General features: G+C 42.3%; 1 protein-coding gene across 4 annotated transcripts; it reads left to right on the top strand.

Moving 5' to 3' along the window:
* Positions 1-177: 177 nt before the first annotated feature.
* Positions 178-19,995, top strand: LOC124997399 (choline transporter-like protein 2). 4 transcript variants are annotated; one of them, XM_047571060.1, is made up of 22 exons: positions 178-325; positions 7,077-7,125; positions 7,224-7,297; positions 7,389-7,473; positions 8,623-8,707; positions 9,396-9,509; positions 9,594-9,654; positions 9,764-9,887; positions 10,248-10,331; positions 10,430-10,542; positions 11,705-11,836; positions 11,923-12,022; positions 12,157-12,249; positions 13,464-13,548; positions 13,655-13,917; positions 14,010-14,104; positions 14,185-14,288; positions 14,400-14,473; positions 14,581-14,651; positions 15,652-15,740; positions 16,368-16,452; positions 16,812-18,902. In XM_047571060.1, the coding sequence occupies exons 1-22, from the start codon at positions 298-300 to the stop codon at positions 16,985-16,987; spliced, it is 2,184 nt and encodes a 727-aa protein (XP_047427016.1). In that variant the 5' UTR covers positions 178-297; the 3' UTR covers positions 16,988-18,902. The 4 variants fall into 4 exon arrangements, with proteins under 4 accessions (XP_047427016.1, XP_047427018.1, XP_047427014.1 ...); XM_047571062.1 differs by lacking the exon at positions 16,812-18,902 and adding an exon at positions 19,272-19,995 and having other exon boundaries at positions 181-325; XM_047571058.1 differs by lacking the exon at positions 178-325 and adding an exon at positions 5,347-5,743.
* Positions 19,996-23,358: the final 3,363 nt, after the last annotated feature.

Here is a 23,358-nt window from a genome sequence, read left to right as displayed (position 1 = left end):
GACAGTTACAGCCGCTCATTGGGCGCCTGTAGCAGCTAACGGCGTCTAGAAATTAACCCACGTTCGCCCCGCCCTTTCTTGTTTGTGATTGGTCGAGCCGCCCTCAATCAACAAATCCTGCCTTTTTATTGGTTATCGCACTCAACCCCCTTTAAACGCTGGCAGGACGGCCGACGAACAGATTTTTTTTTTTTTTTTTTTTTTGGAGCGGACTTTCAACGGAGCGAGCGTCAGCGCTGGAAATAATGCTGTAGTCGTCGCCACTGATTCAGTTTGCTCGACAACACTCCGCGGATCATGGAGCCGGAGGAAAAACCAAAATATGGTAAATATTTACAGCCCGAAGCGCGTTTAACTCACACGCGTGAATGCGACTAGTTTGACTTTTAGTTTAAAGCGCCTCGTGTATATTGTCAGGGAAGGTTTGGGGCAATGTCCCAGTTTGTCCCGTGCCTGTTCTCCAGTTGGTGCCACATTCCTCTGACTGGTATGCGCACAGCTATGTAACGTTATAGCTTATTAGAAAATAACTCGCACACTGGTGGGGGCGGCTGGGAGGTTAGTTGCCCCAGTTTCCCCAGTTTCCCCTCGTTCGTTAGTTCGGTTTCTTTTTCCGGACAAGTCAGACTAGTAGTTTGCAATCAAATCGCGTGTTGTGCCCGAAATAGCATGTGTTGAGTTTCCTGGTGGCGCGTGTGAATGATAAACAACCGCGACAGTCTAAGTGTGAAGTCTGTGTAAAGGTTGTAGTATTCACCATTTGTTGTTGTTTTCACTTGGTATGTGAGGCTGTCATTTGTATTGAAGTTGTGTTATTGTTGTTATTTTACATGGTTCCAGCGTTTTTTAAAGATTTAGTGCAGGACAATACGTCATACACCGATCAGCCATAACATTATGACATGATACTGTGTATGTCTCCCTTGTGGCTCCGAACCAAAGCTGTTCTGGCTCTTCAGAGACGGACACGGACCTTCTGGGGGAGGCCTGTCTGTGTTTTCGAGGGGAGGTGACTTGATGAGGTCGGAATCTACTGAATTTGGACGTTGACTTCTCCCCGTCTGGTTTTAATGTTATGGCCGATCGGCGCGTGTGAACGCATTTGTTTTCACTGCTGGTGTTTTTTTTTTTTTTTTTTTTTTTTTTTTTTTTACAATGTAACACGAGACCAGGGGGAGCGCGTTTCATTGAGAAACGGTGACTAATGAGTGATTTACAGGCAGATATTTTAGGAGGCGTACTTTCCAGTCAATAGCCTTTTTTTTTTTTTTTTTTTTTTTTTTTTTGTTGTTGCATCTCATTCTACCCGCGTCTAGTTTCTGCAGCCTGCCGACAAGAGGAAGAGAAAACAATGATGCGGAGAGACTTCACGGCCGCTTCCTCCTCCCTCCTCTTCTCCGCACACTCCCTTTTCCACTCAACTTGCCACATGATTCACTAATTGATCCACTTAACCAGCCCTCCCAGAAATGCAGCGTCGTCTGTGTGAGCTTGTTGGTTGGCAGAAGCGGTTTCTCAACCATCGTGACACTTTGTGCGCAGAAATGCGTGCGGGCCTCGAGAAGCTGTTATTTCTCAGCGATTCCAGCTAAGAAACGGAGAGAAGAAGTTTGACAACCTTACAATATTTCCAAACTAACTGCAGGGATCTACCGCAGTTTTACATGTTGGAGTAATTTCAGCCCGAGGAACCTCAATGACAGGGCCCTGAAGCAGCCATGCCCTGGTTCTGGTTCAGTATAATTATAAGCCATGTTTAGGAGGATGGTTTGAAATTTGATCCCGGTTTGCTTCCAGTTTCTTAAAGTTCCTGCGAACGCTACATTTCCACATTCACTTTTAGCCCTTTTTCATTTGTCCTCAGCTTTGTTCCGGTAGATTCCCTCCTTAGAAACAGATGCAAACAAGCCATCCGTTTCCATTTAAAGTGAAACCCAAATAACATTTTTTGCTAACAGTCTTGGGATTCTGCCAAGGCATGTTAAAGGCAGTGTGAGACTGATTACTGGTTATTAAGGTCAGGGTAAATGAGGTTGAGAGGAAGAAGAGACACAAACGCAGAGTAATCGTCTTTTAGTAGATAAGATAAGGCTTCGACATCTTTTATGAATTTGCTCCAGCACTGCCTTGGAACATCTCTGTACCCATGTGGGAGTGACTGGAAGGTGACAGACAGATGATTAAGACGAAAAAACAATTTGCTTCCTCTCTTCTCCTGTCGTTTTCTCCTGGTCGGTGGCTTTTGTCTGATGAGCTGGCGAAGTGTTGGTTTCACTGTGTCGTATGTGTGTGGCTCACAGGAATAGCCATACTGCGATGCAGAACAAGAGATAAGACTTAGAGATAGAAACAGGCGTTCCCCTGAGAAAACACATTTAGAAGTTGTCGTGACAAGAAACCATTGTGGGGAACTACAGCATGACCTTTCTAGGGAACATGTTGGTTAACTTACTTCCAATAATCATTCGTTACACAGAGTCTCTCTCTGTGAAATAAATTTTGTTTCGCAGTGACTTTGTGACCTGCCTTTGAACTAAACACATCCAGGGACTCCATAATAGTAACTAATCACTATGGAGCTCCAGCCTCCTGAGACTATATTAAAATATTAAAATAAACAGTTTTATATTTTCTTTATATTGTAACATACAGTGAAATAATCCCCGTGCCCACATATGAGGACACATATTTTTTTATACTTCTTAAATCCCTAAAATACTTATCCTGAAAATGCATACCAAATTAGAGCTCAGGTGTCAGGAGGCTAACAAGAACTATGTGCCTTTGGGGTACGTACCTTTGGGGCTAAGCTAATCTCTCAGTGGTTTAAAGTCACAGGGTTGTGTGGTGGCAGCACGGTGGACTCTGTGTTAAGCCCTTTTGAGGTGTTGTGAGCCTAAATGATTGAAACATTGGTGAAAACCCAAAAGATATGCCGCATACTACCTACTGCTGTTGGCTAGGCTAGTTAGCTGGTGTCTTCTTGTTGGTTGCTAGCTGGTAGCTGACTGCTAGCCTGCTGGTCGTCTTTTTTTATTTAGTTGGACTGGATTTCTAAATGTGTTTTGCCTCGGGTCTATGTCACAAGGGATTGTAACATCCTATCCCGTGTATTAATGTATATAGTAAATGTCTTGTTCAAGGCTAAAGTTAAGAGTTTACTTTTTTTTTTAGGTTGACAGTTGTGCAGCTGGTGCTTACCTCTCTAAAGGTGCTTTTGTGTTGGGTTGAAACTAAAATGTATCCCAAAAATAGAGTCCTAAGAACCAGCATCGTCCTCACTTCCTTATCAACGTCACAAGTACTCCAGAACGTCGACTTTCTGTAATGACAGACGTGTGAAATATAGGAAGTGTAGCTGGTATTTACCCTGGTGATTACCGGGATGAAGACTGTGGGAGTCGCTGGATATTCCTGCTTATTAAAGGATTTTTATATCTTGGGAGCCTCAGACGGCCTCGTCTCTGTGAAGGTTCTCAGTCATCCAGTTATGAGAGTTTTGAGAAGACGTTTTGCCGCTCATCATGGCTTGTTTATAGGGAAAGTTGTTAAAAGACAAAAGTATCGGTAGACTGTGTTATTGGCAACTAGTGGCACCAGCTTCTGGTTCTTACAGAAGCAAATTGGCAAGTTTCTGAGGTTCCTATTTAAAGCTCAACCTTCCACCAGTCTCTCAGGTGAAACGTCCTCTCAAAACTCCTTTTCCTTTTTTAAAAACTCAGGCTGACTCACTTGTTTGCACAGCTGATGTTGTTAAATGTATACCGTATAGCAGCAAATATAACAACCAGCCGACCATTGCTATAAAACCTGCTGCCTGCCACTACTTTACGTGTTCAACCACACAACGTACAACTTCATTCCTGAAGATTTACTGTGAAAATGAGCCAAAAAATATCCCAATAACGTGAATAATATAAGCCGAATATGTCCGTGTTTTCTGGATGCACTTATCCGGCGTCGTGCTTCCTTTATAACTCCAGAAATAGACGTGCACTTTGACTTTAAGCGCTCCACGCCCTGTCCGTAATGAAAGACATGTGGGAGATACACAGGGAGGGCAGCTTACTGCTTTGTCCTCGGTTTATATAAAGGTTATTTTTGCTCAGTTCCTGAAGCATTGGTGGGGGTGGCTAGCAGTTGGTAATAGATTCTGTGATGTTTGGAGCAGGTTTACCGGATATTGCCGTATGTAAATAATTAAGGAGGAAGGGAAAGTAAAGTAGGGAGGTCCAGTAATGTCAGGAATTAATCTGAGGACTCATCTTTGGAGCGAGGATTTTGTAATAATTTTGTAAAGAATTACCCATTATTATTATTATTATTATTATTATTGTTAATCACAAGGGAAATTAAGTGTTCAGAATAAAGAGCAATGTAGGTAATAAGAGTATATAAGAATAAGTAGACAATTAGAATAAGAATGCACACATACATGTAAAAATAGGAGTAGAAATGAATGTGCATTCTGAGTTGTTGCTCTATAGTAGCATTGTAGAATAAGGAAATCTCTACAAGTGTAGCACAGGCCTCTTTTAGGGAACAGGGATAGTGAGTAAATTTGGGTCCATTGTGGAGATTTCAACAGATTAGATCAGTTTCGGGACAAACAGATGAGACAAGATAAAAGTTTACGTGACCGTTAGCGTGTTGCACAAAAGTTTAAGTTTTCTTGTTGCACAAACGTTTAAGAGTTTGCGTGGTATCCGCGGTCAGACGTATAACTCAATTCCTTCCTCATAAATAACAGTCCCCGTTATGTAACTTCTTGAAAGGATTTTTTTTTTTTTTTATACAGGAAATCACAGAGAAGCTCTTGTGCTGCAGCAATGACCCAGAAAATAAGACTCAAACTGGATGGAAACTTTCAAACATTCCAAATTTCTTTCTTTATTTCTTTGAGCATCTGTCAAAAACATTTGCAGCTTTCAAGTCTGTTTGCAGACTCTTTGTTGAAGCGTTTAACGCGCTTGCCGATTGCGCAGAACGGAGAGGGATCCAAGTCACGGAGGCGCCAGGAAAAAAAAAGAAAGAAAAAAAATAGTTTTCCCCCATTTCCAGTGAAGTGTCGCAACAAGATGGAAAATAAATTTCAGTTCCTTTGCTATTTGCACTTCACCAAATGATTTATTTTCGCCCGGAGTAGCGTTTGCAGGTGTTTGCAGAAGTAAATAACCCCACAGCAGCAGAAGCAGCAGCAGCAGCAGCAGCGACACAAAAGCAACCACCAGGGGGCAGCATTTCTACTCTTTACCTGCACACACATGTTTCTGATAACGTCTGCTCCACTTCTGCTTCACATGTCCACGCCTCCTCCTCCTCCTCCTCCTCCTGCTGGAAGGGTGCACTTTCGTGTGCAGCAGGGAGGCTGTATTTTGTTGTGAGACGGAGTGGGAGACCCGACAAGACAGTGGCATTTTTTGTGAAGGGGGGAGGAGACGGAGCGGGAGATGCGCAGGTGGAGCGCAGATTGGGCAGTGGTTGCAGGGTAAACAAAAGAGAAGGAAGGGAAGTGGGAGGTTAGGTGGAGCTTCCACCGGCTTCGAGGGCCATTCAGGGGCAGGTTGGACTGGTTTGTGCCTCCACTGTACCTGGATTTTGCTTTCAGTCTTTTAGAAGAGCGAGAGACACGGAGGCTGAGGAGAAAGGAATCGAGGTTTTAGTGGACGTTTCAACGTTTGGCCCGAGAAGGAGTTTTTTTTTTTCAACATGCCTGAGGACGGAGAATTTTACGGAAAGCATGGTAACTGCGTTATTTGTTTTATAGTGAGTGGCAGGGCTTTTAAAAACAAAAAGACGAATTGTGTAACTGGGTGAAACAGAGGCGGTGGTATCGGTATGCAAACGCTTCAAGGTTGAAAATAGGTGTGTTTGTGTGGGACCTGCTGCTGCTGCTGCTGACGCCAGGTTTGTTGATTACACAGGTGTGTGAACGCAGGGCGCACTTTTATCGGTGTTTGTGTGGAGATAATCAAGAAAGATAAAGCACAATAAAACCGAATTTATGCTTATCTCTGGTTACCGCGTGTCCACTAAATGGTTTCTTTTCTTGGTTGATAGTTGAGTTCAAACCTGCCTATGTTTATTAAATTATATCAAACAGTAGTTAAACTTCTCCAAACTCAGAGCAGTTGCACAACATTTAAGTCCAACGCAGGAAGTTGTGGGTTCTCTAGCAGATACATACAGCAGCATCACCCATGACTTCATGCACGATGAACACGCAGAAGCCACAGAGAATGTCGTGTTTTTTATTTGTCTTAAACGCTTTTCAGGCCGAGGACCCGAAACTGATGGAGAGATTAACGAGGGACCCTTTGCCTACTATATGTGTTCTGTATTAAACTCAGAATAGTGCGTGATTGCAATCATGTTAATGTGTATTTAAATACATTTAAATTTGCGGGGTCAAATTTAAATATATATATATGTATATATGGTTGTGTCAAATCCACCAAAGCTTTTGCAACCTCCCCCACCCCACGGGTCACGGACGGACCCGCCATTGAAGACCTGTGATGTGTTTGGTATATATTAGGTGTCGAGTTCCAGTGCCACATAGAAGCCATGTTGTCAGTTTAAATAGGATTTCCATGTCGTGTGTTTTCACCCAGATCATCCGTGAGTTCAGATCTTGATAAAAACTTGAGCTGTATGCAAAATGGCACCAGCATGGCACTGTATGCGTTTGTAATATTCCAACTTTACTTTGCTTTCATTGGCATGAATCTGCAGGATTTCTGTCCATTCTCTCTATCCCAGCTAAAACAACACGATTTCTTCCCACTCCAATTCTCCTTTTGCCACAAAGACGTGTTATTACTGACTCACCCGTTAAAATGCACGACAGTAAGTGATATAGGACGTTTTAGCCCATTTTTCACGCGTAGTCACCAGGGAGGAATGGTTTGACGTTGCCAGGCGCGTCTCGCCTGGAGGGAAAACTGATCCGAGTAAATAGTGGGTGGAAGACGGGGGCGTGCTGCTCATTAACCTCAGATTCCCTTGTGGAATAATGCGACGTGAACATTCGTCACACTGCAAGCTCTCACTGATCAACGCTTTCTTTGATGCAGGCGAGCCGAGGAAGTACGATCCCAGCTTCAAGGGTCCGATTCACAACAGGTGAGACACACGTGACTTTTCCCTGAGCTTTTACACTGTTTCAGTTTGCAAAGGCCTTATTTTAACTCTTGAAAGCTTTTCTGTCTCCACTCTACCAGGGGCTGCACTGACATAGTGTGCTGCATCCTTTTCATCATTTGCATACTGGGCTACATTGCAGTGGGAATCCTCGGTAAGGAAGCGACGCCGTAGTTTGGTTTCCCTGTAAAAACGCATACGGGCTCTGTAATAAAAACATATTTGTGTGTCTTCCGCGCCCCCAGCCTGGTCCCAGGGTGACCCCAGGAAGGCCATCTATCCCACGGACAGTCGAGGCCAGTTCTGCGGGCAGGCTGGGACGCCACTCGAGTGAGTATGAAAGTCTCTGCTGCACATTTTCACGCCAGAGTTTGAGCTTCAGCGCGAATCCAAAGGGCTTGAAACGAGGCAGCTGTTTTTTCTGGTGCACCACAACGAACGTTTTCAGCTGTCCTGCCTTCGTCAGGGTGGCATGTGCAGCTGTTTCCTGATCGGTCCTACAGATTCTATAGACCTGCGTTATAGTTAGGACTTCTTAAAAGGCCAGTGGAGTAGGATCTAGTGACATCGAGGTTAATCTCATGATTGTCCGTAGGTAATTTGCGATCACTTGCAAATTAAGTTCTAAATGGACCTTTTTTAAATGGATATTTTCCCAAGTTTTTAAATCTGACCAAACAAAAACAACTCCATTCTTCATCCACCGGTGATTTAAAACTAGTGAAAAAGTCATTATGAAATAGGCAACGCTCCATAGCTCAGTGGTGGTGTCCTGTGGTGTCTGGGATGAATTCCAGTAGATCCTTTTAAGCTTTGTGGACGGTGGGTTCGGGCAGCCGAGGACCAGAGCTGTTCGGTCTCACTTTGCGGTTTCTCAATTAGCTGCTGTCATGACGACGTGTGCTGGGTCAGAGACGATGTTTAGGCGGCAGGGGATGTGTCAAAGTATGATCCATGTGAATGACAGGATCCTAGGTTTCCCAGCATCAACACAAGATCAGTGTTCTGGTTAAATCATACCTTAAATCATACATGAAAATAAAAAAAAAATAAATGAACTACTGTGTAAAACAAACAAACAAAAAAAGGACATTCATAGAAGTTTCTGTTCTGTGATTTTAGTCATTGTGCAGTGTTCCATCCTGGGCCAAGATCAGGGTCGCAAAACATCACAGTTTGTTTTTGTATAACTGAAGCGAATTAATGTTAATGCTAAATAATGCTGAACCCACTGGGAAAAAAGTTCAGGCTGTGCGGGGTGAGGTGGCCTCACTCCTCTTAGATACTCCAAAGAAAAAAGGTTGGAAACCACTGGATTAGTGGACTGAAATAACTGGAAATAACCTCAGATCACATGCTGTTGACGGCTACACTTTATTTTTTTAATAACAAACTCAGTTTCTCATGGACCGAAGTCTTCTCTAGTTCACGTTCTTGATCTACTTCTGTTTTTTTTTTTCTCCAATTGTCTTTTAACAGGAACAAGCGACAGCTGTTCTACTTCAACATCATGAAGTGCGCCAGCCCCATGGTGCTGCTGGAGTTCCAGTGTCCGACCACACAGGTACGAACTCCACTCTCGATTCACTGAGCCGTCTCTGGTAGTGATACTGAAATATCAATACGTCCGATACCAGGTCTTCATGCTCTAAAATTGATTCTAAACTCAAAATATCTTTTGATACTTCAGTCATTGGAGGTAATGCAGTGGCTCCACAGTGGAAAGTAAATAAAATATTGAGTTGAGGCAACACAACAAACCTTGTTAAACACAAACTCAGGTCAAACCACAACACAGAATATGAGCCATTTATGAGGAGGAGGAGAGGACAGAGTCAGAATTAAGATGGGAGTTTAAATGTTATAGTCGTTCTTAATTATTAAACAACTTATTTTAATGGTCTCATTATTTTACTTATCCTGTTTTTATTGTTTGAAACAGCATTTTCACATATTTAGTATGACTGTGTCCTCTCCTCCTCTTTATCAGACACATTAGGGTGCATTTGCACAAAGTATATCAATATCGGATCGATACCAGCCTGAATTTTACTTGGTGTTGGCGCGGAAAGGAAATTGCTAGTATCGAGCATCAGTCATTTCTTGGCTTTTCCTGCGAGCTTCAAGTTGTGAACGCTTATAATTGTTGTGGGCTCCGGACGCACCTTCTCTTTGCTGTGCTGCATTTCAATTCAGAATCACTTCATTTAACTGTAAATTGTAAACATTTTGCTGTAAATGTTCATCCCTAGATGTGTGTGGAGAATTGTCCTGACAAGTTCATGACTTTAGTCAACGCCTACGCCAACCAAAAAGACTTTGACTACTACAAGAAATTCTGCAAGGAAGGCGTGACTAACTCGATGGTAAGCTGCTACTGAGACACAAAATAAACAAAAACATATTAACGTAGTCTTAATAATCAAATGTTTGGATTTACTCTGTTTCAGAGTATACCACAAATCGTTAAAGAAGGCCTCTGTCCTACCATGCTGTTGCCCAGCAAACCATGTAAGTGGTTGAATTTAATTGTAACATATTTTAGCTTCCTGAGAAAAGTGCCTGAAAAGTCTGACGAAAACGTAGCACATGTTAGACCACGTCCTCTTCTTTCTTCCAGTCACCCGTAGGTGCTTCCCAGCTTTGGGCTTGAAAGGAGGCGTGATAACTGTGGGAAACAGCACCACATTTTCAGATGAAACAGGAAAAATGAGAGATGCGAAGGATCTCCTGGACGGAGTGAAGTGAGTACATCTGTGAAGTCGTTTCTGTTGCCGTTAGAAATGTGCAAAACCTAAACATCGCAATAAAAAAGTGTTAATGGAAACGCCTACACTTTGAAAAACCTCTCGCTTATCTCTAAAACATCTTTACGTTCTCATGAGAAGTTGATTTGAAGTACGTTTCCTCAAAGTGATAGTAAAAACCAAGGCCCTTTTTAAGCTTTTCTTTTTCTTTTTTCTTTTTCTTTTTGTAAATGGGCAAGAATAACAATGTTCTGCTGCAGCTTGAAAATAATGTGCATGTCCAAACCTGCAGCTTTACATTGCTACATGATGGAGAATTCCTCACGGACGGATTAACGCACATCAATCTCTCCACAGAAATGCCACGGTGGTGATTGAGGCACGTCAGGTGGTGATGAAGATCTTTGAGGACTACACACAGTCCTGGTACTGGATCCTCATGTAAGTCATCCATTCGTTGATGATGATGTTGTTTACAGAGGTTAAAACTCGAGCCGTCTGACTTCTCTCCGTCTCTTTTTCTCTCTAACTGACTGCAGAGGCTTGGTTATTGCCATGCTCACCAGCCTGCTCTTCATCGTCCTCCTGCGCTTCCTGGCAGGAATCATGGTCTGGGTCATAATCGCCATGGTGATACTGGTGATAGGATACGGTAAGGGTCGGAGTTTTTTGAAAACTTTGTTCCGGATGCATGGAGGAAGCGATAAATGAAAAAAGATCAACATTTAGAAAAGAAAAACTTGTTGATGTGTCATATTGTTAAGTACGAGCAGTCAGTTGAGTTCACCGACCGGTGGAATGAGAATAACACAGCTTTCCTTCTCCAAACATACAAGTAGGAGGGGGGGGGGCTCTAAGGAAAAAAGGTTGGGCTGCTGTAGGAACCAGATTTTCCATGAATGTGGGAACTCGGATTCACCGTTTCACTTTGTTTTGTTGCTGTTATCTCCAGATCTTGATCCGTTTGCAAAGTACTGGAGGAAGGGAGTTGTTTGTGATTACCCAGTTTTGCTTTGCTCTATTATTTTCAAGTTTCTGTCCCGTTTGCAGTTGCAGATTATAGTTTAAAATAGATCCTTTGGCAACATGAGCTGCGTGGTTTCAAATTGAGAAAGCCCTGTAGGCAAATGATGATGTTCAGATGGGATTGTCATTAAAATGGCAAGACGAGTTCACTTCAGGGGTTTGTCGCTTGAGTTATGGATCCTCCCACACGGCCGTGACAGTATTTCATTATTGAGTAAGGTTAAATAAAAGTGATCCAATAAGATATGTGGGTTTACTGGGAGTCATATCAAACTAGAAAAGTTGATAAGCACAAATAATGCTTCTGCTACCACTAGATGGCAGACAAAAGCATCTCTTTATGAGGACAAACGTTTCAGTGAAGCAGCAAGATGTTCTCACATGTGGATGCAGGGTCTCCTGAGGATATACTCCTTCCATCTGGCTGAGGCCAGTGTGAGTCCAAAGGGAGATGAATCCACTTCACCACAAAAGAGAAATTTCTCCACTCCCCTCCGAATTTCTTGAGAGCCTCCCCCCACTGATGATTAGACGAAAGCCTTTTCTTGTGAACAACATCCCAAAAAAGTTAAATTCCTTCACTTGAAGTTGAAAGTCACATATGGTTTGGGCAGAACAACCCCCTGTTTCTGTTTGAGCACCATTTCCCAACAACTGTTCTCTAGAAAAGCCCACTGCATTCCTCTAGCCGCACAAGATATTGTTTACCCTTCATGTTTGCTGCAAGTGTAACCCTTTTAAAAACTTTTCTTTTCCATTCTAAAAACGTCTTTGTTTTATTTTGTTAGGTATCTTCCACTGCTACATGGAGTACGCTGACCTGAAAGGAGAACCGGGCGCAAACGTGACCATTCAGGAGCTGGGCTTCCAGACAGACTTCACCATCTACCTGCAGATTAGGCAGACGTGGCTGGCCTTCAGTGAGTACACGCCACGAAATGAATCCACATCTCAGATACGTTAAGGCTGTGGAACTCGGACGCTCATACGCATTTCTCCTCCGTAGTGATTATCCTGGCCATCGTGGAGGTCATCATCATCCTGCTGCTCATCTTCCTCAGGAAGAGGATCCTCATTGCCATCGCTCTCATCAAAGAGGCCAGCAGGTCAGACGATAGAGCTTTTAGAGGAGCAATAGCATTTAGATGTTCAATTGAAACTTTGTTGTGACTCATAGTGATGGATTAAAGTGTCAGACTAACGCCACGGATCAAGTAATCACAACAATGTTTCTTTACAGAGCCATTGGACATGTGATGTCTTCTCTTTTCTACCCACTGTTCACGTTTTTGCTCCTGGCCATTGTCATCGCCTACTGGGCAGTTACTGCTGTGTATCCTTTCATGTTACAGTTTATAGTCAGGCCATTAGCTTGGCCTCTAACCACCTGCTGGTTGTCACTCTTCATCACCCATGGATGACAGCTTAAACTCAGTGATATGTGCTTTTAGGCTGAAGCTGCATTTAAATGGCGTATGGAAAAAAAAAACTCCAAAACTTTAGGCTTAGCAGGAGAAGGAGACACAGCCAGAGATCGAAGTTTAACATTTTGCATAATTAAGGAGTGGCTGCTCTGAGAGACAACAGGTTTCAGTACAGTTTTGTTGGTTTGTTTCCTGGGCGTCGCCCAACCGCATTGGCAATATTTGCATTCCAGCCATTGCACCACTTTTGGAAGCGAGTTTGCCTGAGCCACTGCCTATATGGCAAGCGCCTGAGCCGTCTGATCTATCTTAACATGCAGCAAGCGGCAGCTCTATATAAATGCTAAACAATAATATTCCTTAAGCTTAAAAGAACACCTTGCATTTACTGCAGCTGCAGTGTCAAACTTGGCAGGTCCTTGCTCTGGTATTCAGCTAATTCAAAAAATTATGAGCAATGAGGTGCAGCGTGAGTGAGTGGAGCTGAGACACTCAAAGGAGATGCTTTTTTTTGTGTGTACTAGATTGTAACAGAGACTGGAATTGACTCACTTTGTCACCTTGGAGCCCCCTTGTGGCCGTTAAAGGAACTTCAGTTGTTTAGCGCTTCAACATTGATCAACATTAGAATTAGAAAACTTTTATTTGTCCCACAATGGGAGAAATTGCAGTTTGCAGCAGCGTACATATGGGAAGAAAACTAACAAGAGTAGAGTACTGCTGCATACCCGAACGACCTATATAAAGTAGAACAGCCACAAGTAAATTAATTAAAAAGCAGGGGTAGGGCAGAAATAAACAAACAGGAGATAAGAGAAACACAGGCACATCAATCAAGTAATAATAAGCTACAATAAAGATAGTAACAGTCATCCCAAGTCAAAGTAGCAGCATATAACCCTCAATAAAATGTTTACTTCTCAAAGCTGCTTCAGTCGTGTCAGTCAGGACTGAAGAGAAGATCTGTCTCCTTAACGAATTGAAGGAATGGGCTCCATAATTTCCCAAATTTCCTGGAGCCGCCAATTAAAGACAATCTGATTTGCTAAATCATGGGAAAAAAATGTATGGTCAATGAATCAGATGTTCATTAATAAGTATAGTCCTTGACAGAAGTGATCAGTTTCTTGTCTACCTCCAACGAGCCCATCTACAAAGTGTTCAACGAGACTGTGTGCCCACACTCGAGAGAAACGTGCGACCCAGCTGTAAGTTTCCAGTCCTCATTCAGAGTCCGGCCCTCGGGTCTTTCCTCATATCCTCCGCCGAGTCTATATTTTCTAATCTCCTCATGTGACCCGTGTCTCTGCTCAGAACTACACGCAGAGCCTCATGAAAAAGACCTGCCCCGAGTCCGAGTGCCTTTTCGCCTTCTACGGCGGGGAGACCGTTTACCACAAATACCTGATCGCCCTGCAGTTCTACAACGTGTTCCTCTTCTTCTGGTGCGCCAACTTTGTCACGGCTCTGGGGCAGATGACCTTAGCCGGAGCCTTTGCCTCTTACTACTGGGCCTTAGTCAAGCCAAACGACATGCCTTCCGCCCCAGTGTTCGCCTCCCTGGGCAGATCTCTCAGGTGTGTAATCACGCTGCTTTGTGTCCACGTCTCTTAGCTTAGCAGACGCACAGACATCTTGTTTTTCACGGTTCGCTTTAATGTCGTTTCAGGTATCACACAGGCAGCCTGGCGTTCGGCTCCCTCATCCTCTCAATCATTCAGATCATCAGGGTTTTGCTGGAGTATGTGGATCACAAGCTGAAAGGTGCTTTTGTTGAGCTGCATCATTTGCGTTTGTAATCTTCGATCAAGCAACTAACACGACGCTCTTGTTGTCACCCACAGGTGCACAGAGTAAGCCTGCCAAGTTCCTCTTGTGCTGTTTGAAGTGCTGCTTCTGGTGTCTGGAGAAGTTCATCAAGTTCCTGAACAGAAATGCCTACATCATGGTATGTACTTAGATTATTTCTGTCACTGAGCTCAACCCCTGGGGTCAGTAAATTCATTAAAAACAGGTTATTTATTATTAACTGTATGTAATGAGTACATTTGACCTCCAGGTGGCGATATATGGCAAAAGCTTTTGTACCTCTGCCAAAGATGCCTTTATGCTCCTCATGAGGAACATGATCAGGTGTGTTTACATATTATATAAGTTTGCACAAAGAGTCATAGTGATATTTTAATGATTTTTTTTATGGATTGTTTAATGGGTTAATTGTTTTTTTTTTTAATCCTCAGGGTTGCCGTCTTGGATAAAGTGACAGATTTCCTCTTATTTTTGGGCAAACTGCTCATCGTTGGGCTCGTCGGTGAGTCTTTATATTTTACATTTATATTCCACCTCAAGCTGCTCAGACTGGACCAATTAGGAGTTTTCATTCAGATTGAAGAAGGGGGGAGGTAAACCTTTGATGATCTGTTCAATAGGAAAATATTAGCCCCTAAAAAGCATGTGAACACTTGACCTGGATGAAATGAATCCACTTTTACTGAGCTTAGTGGCAAAGAGTTATAATCAGTAGGTTATGATAAGAACAATAAAAGACATTGAGGTTCACAAAAGGTTCACCTTTGGAGCTGATTTCTCTTCTGTTGATAGTTTTTTTCCATCTGTCTAAATACTGCTTCACACTGTTTGGTCTGAACTCTGGGCTTCATAGATTCATAGATCTCATAGCTCTGTTGGGTTTATAATCAGTTATCATGTCAGGGATGTATCCTGGACACGATGTGATTTGTAGACCAGCAGCAGAACCTTGAAATCTCAGTGTAAGGACGTGAGACCTGGAGTAATGCAGCTGTTTCATGCTCTTTTGGGGAAGTCCAGTCAGAAGACTGTTACAGTAGTCGAGTCTAATGCAGATGAAAGCATGGATGAGCTTCTCCTGGTCTATTAAGACATAAAACCCTTCACTCTGCATATGTTAAGTTGATAGAAAGCTGTTCTGGTGAAGTTTCCAGTCGATCCACAGTGTCAAACACGACACTGGGATCCACTAAGATGAGAACTGACGAGAACCTTACCAGAGCCAATGTCAAAAAGTCCACCGGAGTTCAAGAAATTGCTGAGATGATTAGGGCTGACAGAAACAAACAAACAGTCTGTTTGGAAGTGGCTCCATCTTGAAATTCTGTCCATGTGAACATGTCTATTGAGGGTTTTAAAGTATCATTACAGTTTATGGTGGAACACGGGAGCCGTGTCATAAATTTAACTCCTCCCCAGACTTGAATGACCATCTGATATGTACCAAGAACCTATGACATCAAGGTTAACTGTGAGTGTTTGTTGGTTCTTTCCATCCACAGGGATCTTTGCCTTCTTTTTCTTCTCTGGAAGAGTCAAAGCCTTTGAGAATACAGCTCCACACCTCCACTACTACTGGGTTCCCATCCTGGTGAGTCGTTCATCGCCTAAAGAAACTAAAACATTTTTACATATATATGTATCTGACATTGTTAAATGAAGTGTATTAAATTATATGAAGATAGACAGAGGCTATATGAGGATGCACAAGTAGTCAAGTGCTTTCCGTCTTATGATACTGTCAAGGGTATGGCTAAAAAAAGACAAAATAAACCAAAACAAGAGAGGAAAAAAATGACCAATATCACATAGCAGCCTGATTCATCACTGCATCATTTAGGTCTCATAGTAATTTAGTGCAAAGACGAATCTGTTCCATCTTGGAAACAAAAACCATTTCGATGATGGAGACTTCCAGTCAAGTAAAATCATTTTTGTTGGCTACTACCATGCTAGTTGAGAGGCTGCGTCCAGTGAGAAGGGAGGGTCGATGCCCTTTTCAGAAGAACCAAAAATAGCCAGCTTACCATCTGGTTTAATATTTAATTTATGTGGCTTATAAATATGTCGCCCCAAAAGTTGTACAAATGCACCAGAATAAATGTGAACGTGAACCTTCAGCTCTGTTGCATCTGTCACACATGGGAGGCACTGAGTCAGATGTTCTGTTATTTTATTTTCATTCCTTGTGGTTTCTGAATCCTCTCGTCCTCACCAGACTTTAGTGATCGGCACGTACCTCATCGCCCACGGATTCTTCAGCGTCTACGCCATGTGTGTGGACACGCTCTTCCTCTGTTTCTGTAAGTCACACCTCCTACAGTCACTTTAAACTCTTACTTATTACTTAAAGTGTAACAAAACGAGCAATAACTCATTGGAGAAAGGCCAAAACTTTCCTGACTTTGCTTCTGGTGTTTGGGCTTTCACTAATTCTACATTGCATGAATCTGGTGTGCCATGAATTCTAAAATGCCTGTTGGTGCTTTGGCTTGTTGCTATTTGACTTTCTTTCTCTCTTTTTGTCTCCTTTTCCTTTTTTTCACCATCTCCCTTTCCCCTTCTTCTCTAACACCTCGATTTATTTACTCCCTTTCTGTTCAACCCTCCTTAACACATACGAACGCAACCACGCGCCCATTTAAAAAAAAAAAAAAAAAAGGCGAAGACCTGGAACGCAACGATGGTTCTGCCGCCAGGCCTTTTTACATGTCGTCAACTCTCCGTGAGATTCTGTGGAAGAACAAGGACGAGGACGCGTCCACTCAGCAAATGAACGATGAAGACGCCCGGCTAAAGGAACCGCAGACTGAGGAAGAGGACGCAGGAGGAGTTTGAATCGCGGTTCTAAATCAAGAGCTGGACCTTTGTCTTTACAAAGTCCACAGATTATAGCGCAACTACAGAACACCATGCCTTAAGTAGCAGGGAATCAGTACACTTAAGCAAGTGGATGTAGGAGTTATGGACTGAATTAAAAAGACTTTTTCAAAGTACATATGTTCAGTTGTACCCTTCAACATGAAGGGAACTGGAAGCTAAGATGTTCACTGTTTGCTAAACCTCTCCTCCCGAATTGTCCAGGTTTAGCTTAGCTTTCAAATTTTGGATTAAGCTGTGTGTTTATTTGCAGAATTAACAGTTAAATGGTCTAATTCAAAAACTGAGATGAACGACTAGCAAACCGTTATACGACTCAGTTGTCGCTCCAGGTAGCAATGCCCCATCCAGGAAGCCAGACAAGAAGCTTCCCCGACCTATAAATGTTTTTTTTGGTGGGAACTAATTCCTCACTGGAAACTTCACCAAAGTTACCACAATTAGTTCCCAGCAGAAAACCGTTCCGTGCCAATAATCTGCCGGGATAGCTGACATCATTGACCTCCTTAGACCCGGCGTCCTCATATGGGGACATTATGTTTTAGGTTTGTGGCAGCTTATTCTGCTTCATTTAGACTTTTGTCTGCCATATACTGGTAGTGAAAGGTCAATACACTTGTTTATTTATACTTATTAACTTTTCTAGTTTGATATGACATGAGGAATTAACAAATTTACAAGTACACGTTTGAGGACGTTGGGATTTAATAATTTACAACTTTCCTTTTGCATGAATAATAATATTTTGGTTCACATTGGTGACTTAAATTGTAATACCCAGTGAAATAATCTGTGTGTGTGTGTGTGTATATATATATATATACACACACACACACACAAGATTCAGGGAGCAGAGAAGTAACACAGACATAATCATCTAAGCGCAGTGTGGTTGGAAATGACTGCCATCTTAGAAACAAGCTCTTTAGAGTCTGCTGTGGCATCTGTTGTGAAATAAGCGATTAAGACATTTGTAGAGAACGTCTTAATCTCTTAACATCACATACTCCATTTGTTTTCCCTCCAGAAGACATCTTGAGGGAAAAGGTTAATTACATTTGAAGTGGGAAGTTCTCAACTGGAGCATCCCCACAAGTTGGATTTTTAACCAGCCATTGAACTTTGAATCACACAGTAAACGTACACTTTGGACATGAATACACCAAAGGTTGTCCTAGAGGCGTACACTTTTCCGGTCTTTTTTTCTTTCCCAGGGAAACTGACGTCAGCACCACTGGAGCACTTAATGCACCTCAACCATCTTTTCAAACATCTGCACTTTCCCTGGTGTGACAAATCCAGATGTTTGAAAGAGTCTAATGGTTGTAACCAAAAGGGAGAGGGGGCGGGGCTTTGCAAACAGTCAACTGAATCACTAGCATGCATCTGGGAATGCGCTTTGAACTGTGCATGATAAATGTGACTAAACGAGGAAAATGTGAACATTAGAAAAATGACTCACTCTGCAGTTAACTGACATTTCTTATCTCGGCTGTTGCCTTTTTCTAATATTTCCTACCACTTGACAACAGAAACTTGAAGCCGACCATGTGCCTAACGAACGGTTATCGTTGGTCTTTTTGCACAATTAAAAGTTGTTTACAGTCAGAATGATTATACGTTTCACTATGGACGTGAGCTCAGTAAAGCTCTTTAATTTGTGTTCACACTAAGCCATGAAAACTTTCAGCTCTTTACAGCATAGGTCATCAACAGGAGGTCCACGGCCCCTAGTGGGTCCGTGGAGGTACTGCAGGGGCGGGGTCGCAAAATATTTGGTTGATTAGACATTTTCTATATATATTTTTGAAATTCTCCCCCACAAGTGAAATGAAAATCGTGAAAAAGTGAAAATCGGAACCTGAAATTGAACCTGTGTATTATTTGAATAGCTTAACATTGAATGCAAAATGATAATAATGTAAATTTATAAATGGTAATAGGCTGAATTTAATATAGAACACATATAGTAGTAGTCCTTGGCCTGAAAAACATTGAAGACCCCTGCTTTACTGGAATACACTGTGTAGTTGTTTCAATAAACTGTGTTTGAGACGAGTGAAGTGAATGAACCAGATCTTAAAATGGATGCACATTGTTCACGAAGGTATCGATTAAAGCTAAATGGCCTTTTCGTTTGAATTCAAATTGTATCAATTATTTAAAACATCTGTAGAAACCTTGAACCTTCGAGTGAAGTTGAAAACTCTCACACCTGTCTACAAATGTGTTCTCTTTGCAGTGGAGGATCTCGAGAGGAACGACGGCAGCGCGGAGAGGCCCTATCTGATGCCCGAGAGCCTCCAAAAGATCCTGAAAAAGAAGAACAAAGGCGAGCCGGCTCACTAGAGCAATTTAACGGTATGAAGGCGAAACTGTGGGCTGAAACTCACTGTGAGTTTGTTTCACCCGGACAAAAACCAAATCTCATCGGCCACCAGGCCCCTACAGCTGTATTCTGTTACTACCAAAGGTTTTCTTACTTCAGTTCATCGTGTGTTACGGTCTAAGACGACTTCAACGTTCCCTTGTGCCTTTGTTTGGAGCGACATATTATGTTTTTATATGAATTCTGGTATTAAGTTTTAAAAATCTCAATCCACCCCATAACCTCCTTCCTTATTATTAAAGCATGTTTAGTGATTTTTAAGTGTAACATGAAGATGCACTTAAATTTAATACATCTCCCAGCATTTTTATTGTTGCTTTTCCCCTGTCTTATCTAATGTTATATTTGAATAAATATTAATAAATATTTAGTCTAACCGTTACCAAAGCCTCTACACTGCCAGCCAGATGGCGTTTTCTACTTTGGCGTAAGGCGTGTGATCCTGTGGTGCGACTTTTATCGGCAACCACATGGAAGGAAATATTAAAATGAACAAAATGTATATTTTAATTGATGTATCGGATTGTGATGGGTTGCTGAATTATTTTCAAATAAAACATAGTTTTCTAAAAAAAAAGTAACTGCATGTGAGACTATTCTTGTTCCTTCAAGCTCTGAAGCCTGGCTTCCTGTTAAAACAAGAATTTACTTCTTTGGTGATGGGCAGATATTTCCCACTGCTTCTTATTCTTAAACCTAGTCCAGTGTGTATTAAAATCTATTATTAGAAGCTGTGTTAGTTGGATATATGACACGGTCTTTCCACGCCTTCACCAGAAAACGCTCATGTCAAACTGCTGTTCTACTTTAGACCATGTGAGGGTGTGAGTGTGTAATCTAATCAGTTTGTCCCTCTCATATCTGAAGATGGGTCAGTCCCTGGGGCAAAAGGAAACTCTTATATTACTCTGTATCTGCAATGCTGGCTTTATGTAAGAGTCTCCTGATGACTGCAGGAAAGTCGGTCACGCTTAGATTACAATCGACTCTCAGCTTATCAGCTCTCTGTATGACATTTGTTAGGGTCAGAGGTGGAATGGTTGGTAATATTTAACTTTCTACTCCATTCCTTTTGACAGAAATATGATTTTTACATGAGAAGAATGAGCTCCTCTGCCCCTCTGTAGTGTTTGGTGTAGTGGATGGGATGGATTGTCTATAATGGAGAGCAGTTTATCCAGTGTCCTCCTGTCCTCCAACTCCCTACCAATCACATGTCCAGCCTTTCGGATCAATTTGTTGATCCTACTGACGTATTTTTTTTCTTTTTCTTTTTTTTTTTTGCTGGAACTACTCCCCCCAAACAAAGCACAGCAAAGTACAGAGCACTCGCTACAATAGACTGGTAGAACGACTCTAGTAGATCACTAGAAACATTTTGATTCCAGGACTTGGAATAGGATCCTTCTTAGTGCGCCAACACATTAGTCCAGTGTTGTTTCCCTCTGTGCTGATTAATTCCGCCGTGACCCTGATTAAATGCGTAAATGAACAAACTGTGCAGAGAGAACTGTGCAGTTTGCAGTCCCGGTTGTCCCAGCACAAGGAGGTCTCTTGATTACAAAGCGTGCCCAGAGGAACTGTGTCGCACATCTACGCAAATATACAACTAAATGAATCGCAAGCACTGCTTGATGAACTACTCCAGAGCAAAATATCTGCATTTATTTATTTGTTCGTTTCATAAATGAACAAAAAATGCTATCCCAAGGATATGTACCTTGCAAGGCAGCCAGAATCTTGTGTAAAAGGAACATAAAATCATACAGGAATCCATCTTACCAGGTCTCAATTTGTGGTTGAACTACCCATTAGCTCTACACTACCAGACAAAAGTCTGAACACACTTTCTCATTGAACTGAATGAGAAGGTTTGTCCAAACTTTTCACTGGTAGCGTATGTAAAAAATGAACGAACCCTCTGTGACCTTCCTGAAAAGTACTTTTGAAGCTCAGTTTTGGTTCTCCAATCGTTGCCATCTTGGAGGAGTCTCATCCTGCTCGTTCATGGCTAATTAAAAAATGGCCAGCAAGATAAAGTTAGAGGTGGTGAAGCCTAGGCAGACATGTCTAAAGGGATTTGCTCAATATTGCAGCCAACGTCATGAGATCTTTCAAGGAATTACAGTTTTTGGCACTTCCTTGTGCTTCCATCAGCACAAGGTGTTGACCTGGCGTCCAAATTCCCTGGATTACAAACTGATCAATTGGGATAAACCCAGAGGACCCAAAGACTCGCACTAATGTTGTGTTTCCAGATACCACAGGACACCCTCAGAAGGCCCATGTCCATTCGCTGATTAGTCAGGGATGTTTTGGAGACACAAGGGAGTCATAATGTTATGACTGACTGATGGCTCATCTTCAGAAGTGTCCTACCCAAGTTGCACCGTCAGGATGTACAAACCAAGTAACTGTTTGGGGCTTCATTCAATTACCTGCTACATCTATTTTTAAAGTGAATCCAGGAACAAGGAAGACTTTGGAAATGGTTCCGTAACTAAAAATATCAAAAAACAACATGAGCTAAAGGCAGCCAATGGAAGAAGGAAGCTTACGGGAAACACTGCCTTCCTGTACGAGGGATGGAAGCATTTAGATGCAAGTTGTCATTCCAAAGCTTGAGAAAAAAGTCCAGAAGACCATCTTCCGCTTCTCTAAGGGAGTGCTTTTGACTGAAAGCTGAAGATCAAACATCTCGGTGGTTTACGTAGGCGTAGCTTCAAAGGGAGTACGTATATGCATTCCACACCTCTCCCATAGGTTGATGTACATTCACAGGCAGTGGCTTTTCTTACACAATAAGCTCCATCAATTGTGAAACCACACCAGTGTTCCCAGTGAAAACGACCTTAATGTGTTTGCAGTCAAACAGTGAACAATAATTCAGGCCTGATGTTTTCTTAGACGTTTTGCGTCAGAGCTGAGTTGAGTGGTCAACGTGGCTTCTTGATGACCAGCATTTTTTGTTTTTTCTCTCATTCCAGTCTCCATGGAGACCACCTGAACAGCCCGAGAGGTTGAGAGGTTGAGTCATTCTCAGGAGTGGTGGAGTCCTTGAGAGCGACTGGTATGCAGTTAGTACACTGTGACCCTGTCGACTCTAAACAGCCAAAGCGTACCCCACCTCTCGCACAGTGTCGCCCAGTGTCAGCTACCACACCCCATTATCCTTCTAGTGGATTAGAAGTAACAAATAATGGAAGACCAGCCAATGTCCAAGGGATTTAATGTCTAACACCAAGAACTTTTACCAAAGATATCTTCCTAATAGTGTATATAGGTCTCCCTTGTGCATCCGAAACTGTTGTGACTCAACAGAGAATGGGCCTGTTGGGTTAAAGGATACATGATCACTTTGGGATCTAGTGAATTTGAAGGCCAGGCCAACACCTGGTGCTGTTTTTCATGTTTTTTGAGTTGTTCCTAAACAGTTTTCTGTTTGGACGGCTGCTGACATCAAGGAGGGTCATTGCTATGGGTCAAAACTTTTCCCAGAAGTACACTGTATTGCTTACAATGATATTTACCCGTTCAACTTGAACATGGTAACAAAGAGTGTTACTTAGAGTTCACTTGGAGTTTCTGAACCATTATTCACTTTCACTTTCAACTACGGTTTGGTCCACACCAACTACTCAATTAGTTCGCCAACACTAAACAACAGATTAATGTTCAAAACAAAACTTTCAAGGACAAAAGCTTCTGAATGATAACATGTCAAAAAGGTATTCGTTTCTTGCGAGGTGCTGATAAAGAACCGTCTGTCTGCATTCCTGCCGACTGCTGTAACCTTTGTGTGTCAGCCGACCTCTGAGATCTTTGAATTCCTTATATCGGAAGACAAAACGTCTGAAACTTATGGTCTGTCTTTGGATTTTAGCTTTGTGTTTTCCTTCTGGAGGGATTTGCTGGAAAGGACTTCTTTGGTTATCATTGT

This window comes from Mugil cephalus, chromosome 20, assembly GCF_022458985.1.
Source record: "Mugil cephalus isolate CIBA_MC_2020 chromosome 20, CIBA_Mcephalus_1.1, whole genome shotgun sequence".
Taxonomy (NCBI): domain Eukaryota; kingdom Metazoa; phylum Chordata; class Actinopteri; order Mugiliformes; family Mugilidae; genus Mugil; species Mugil cephalus.
This window is presented reverse-complemented; position numbering and strand designations above follow the sequence as displayed.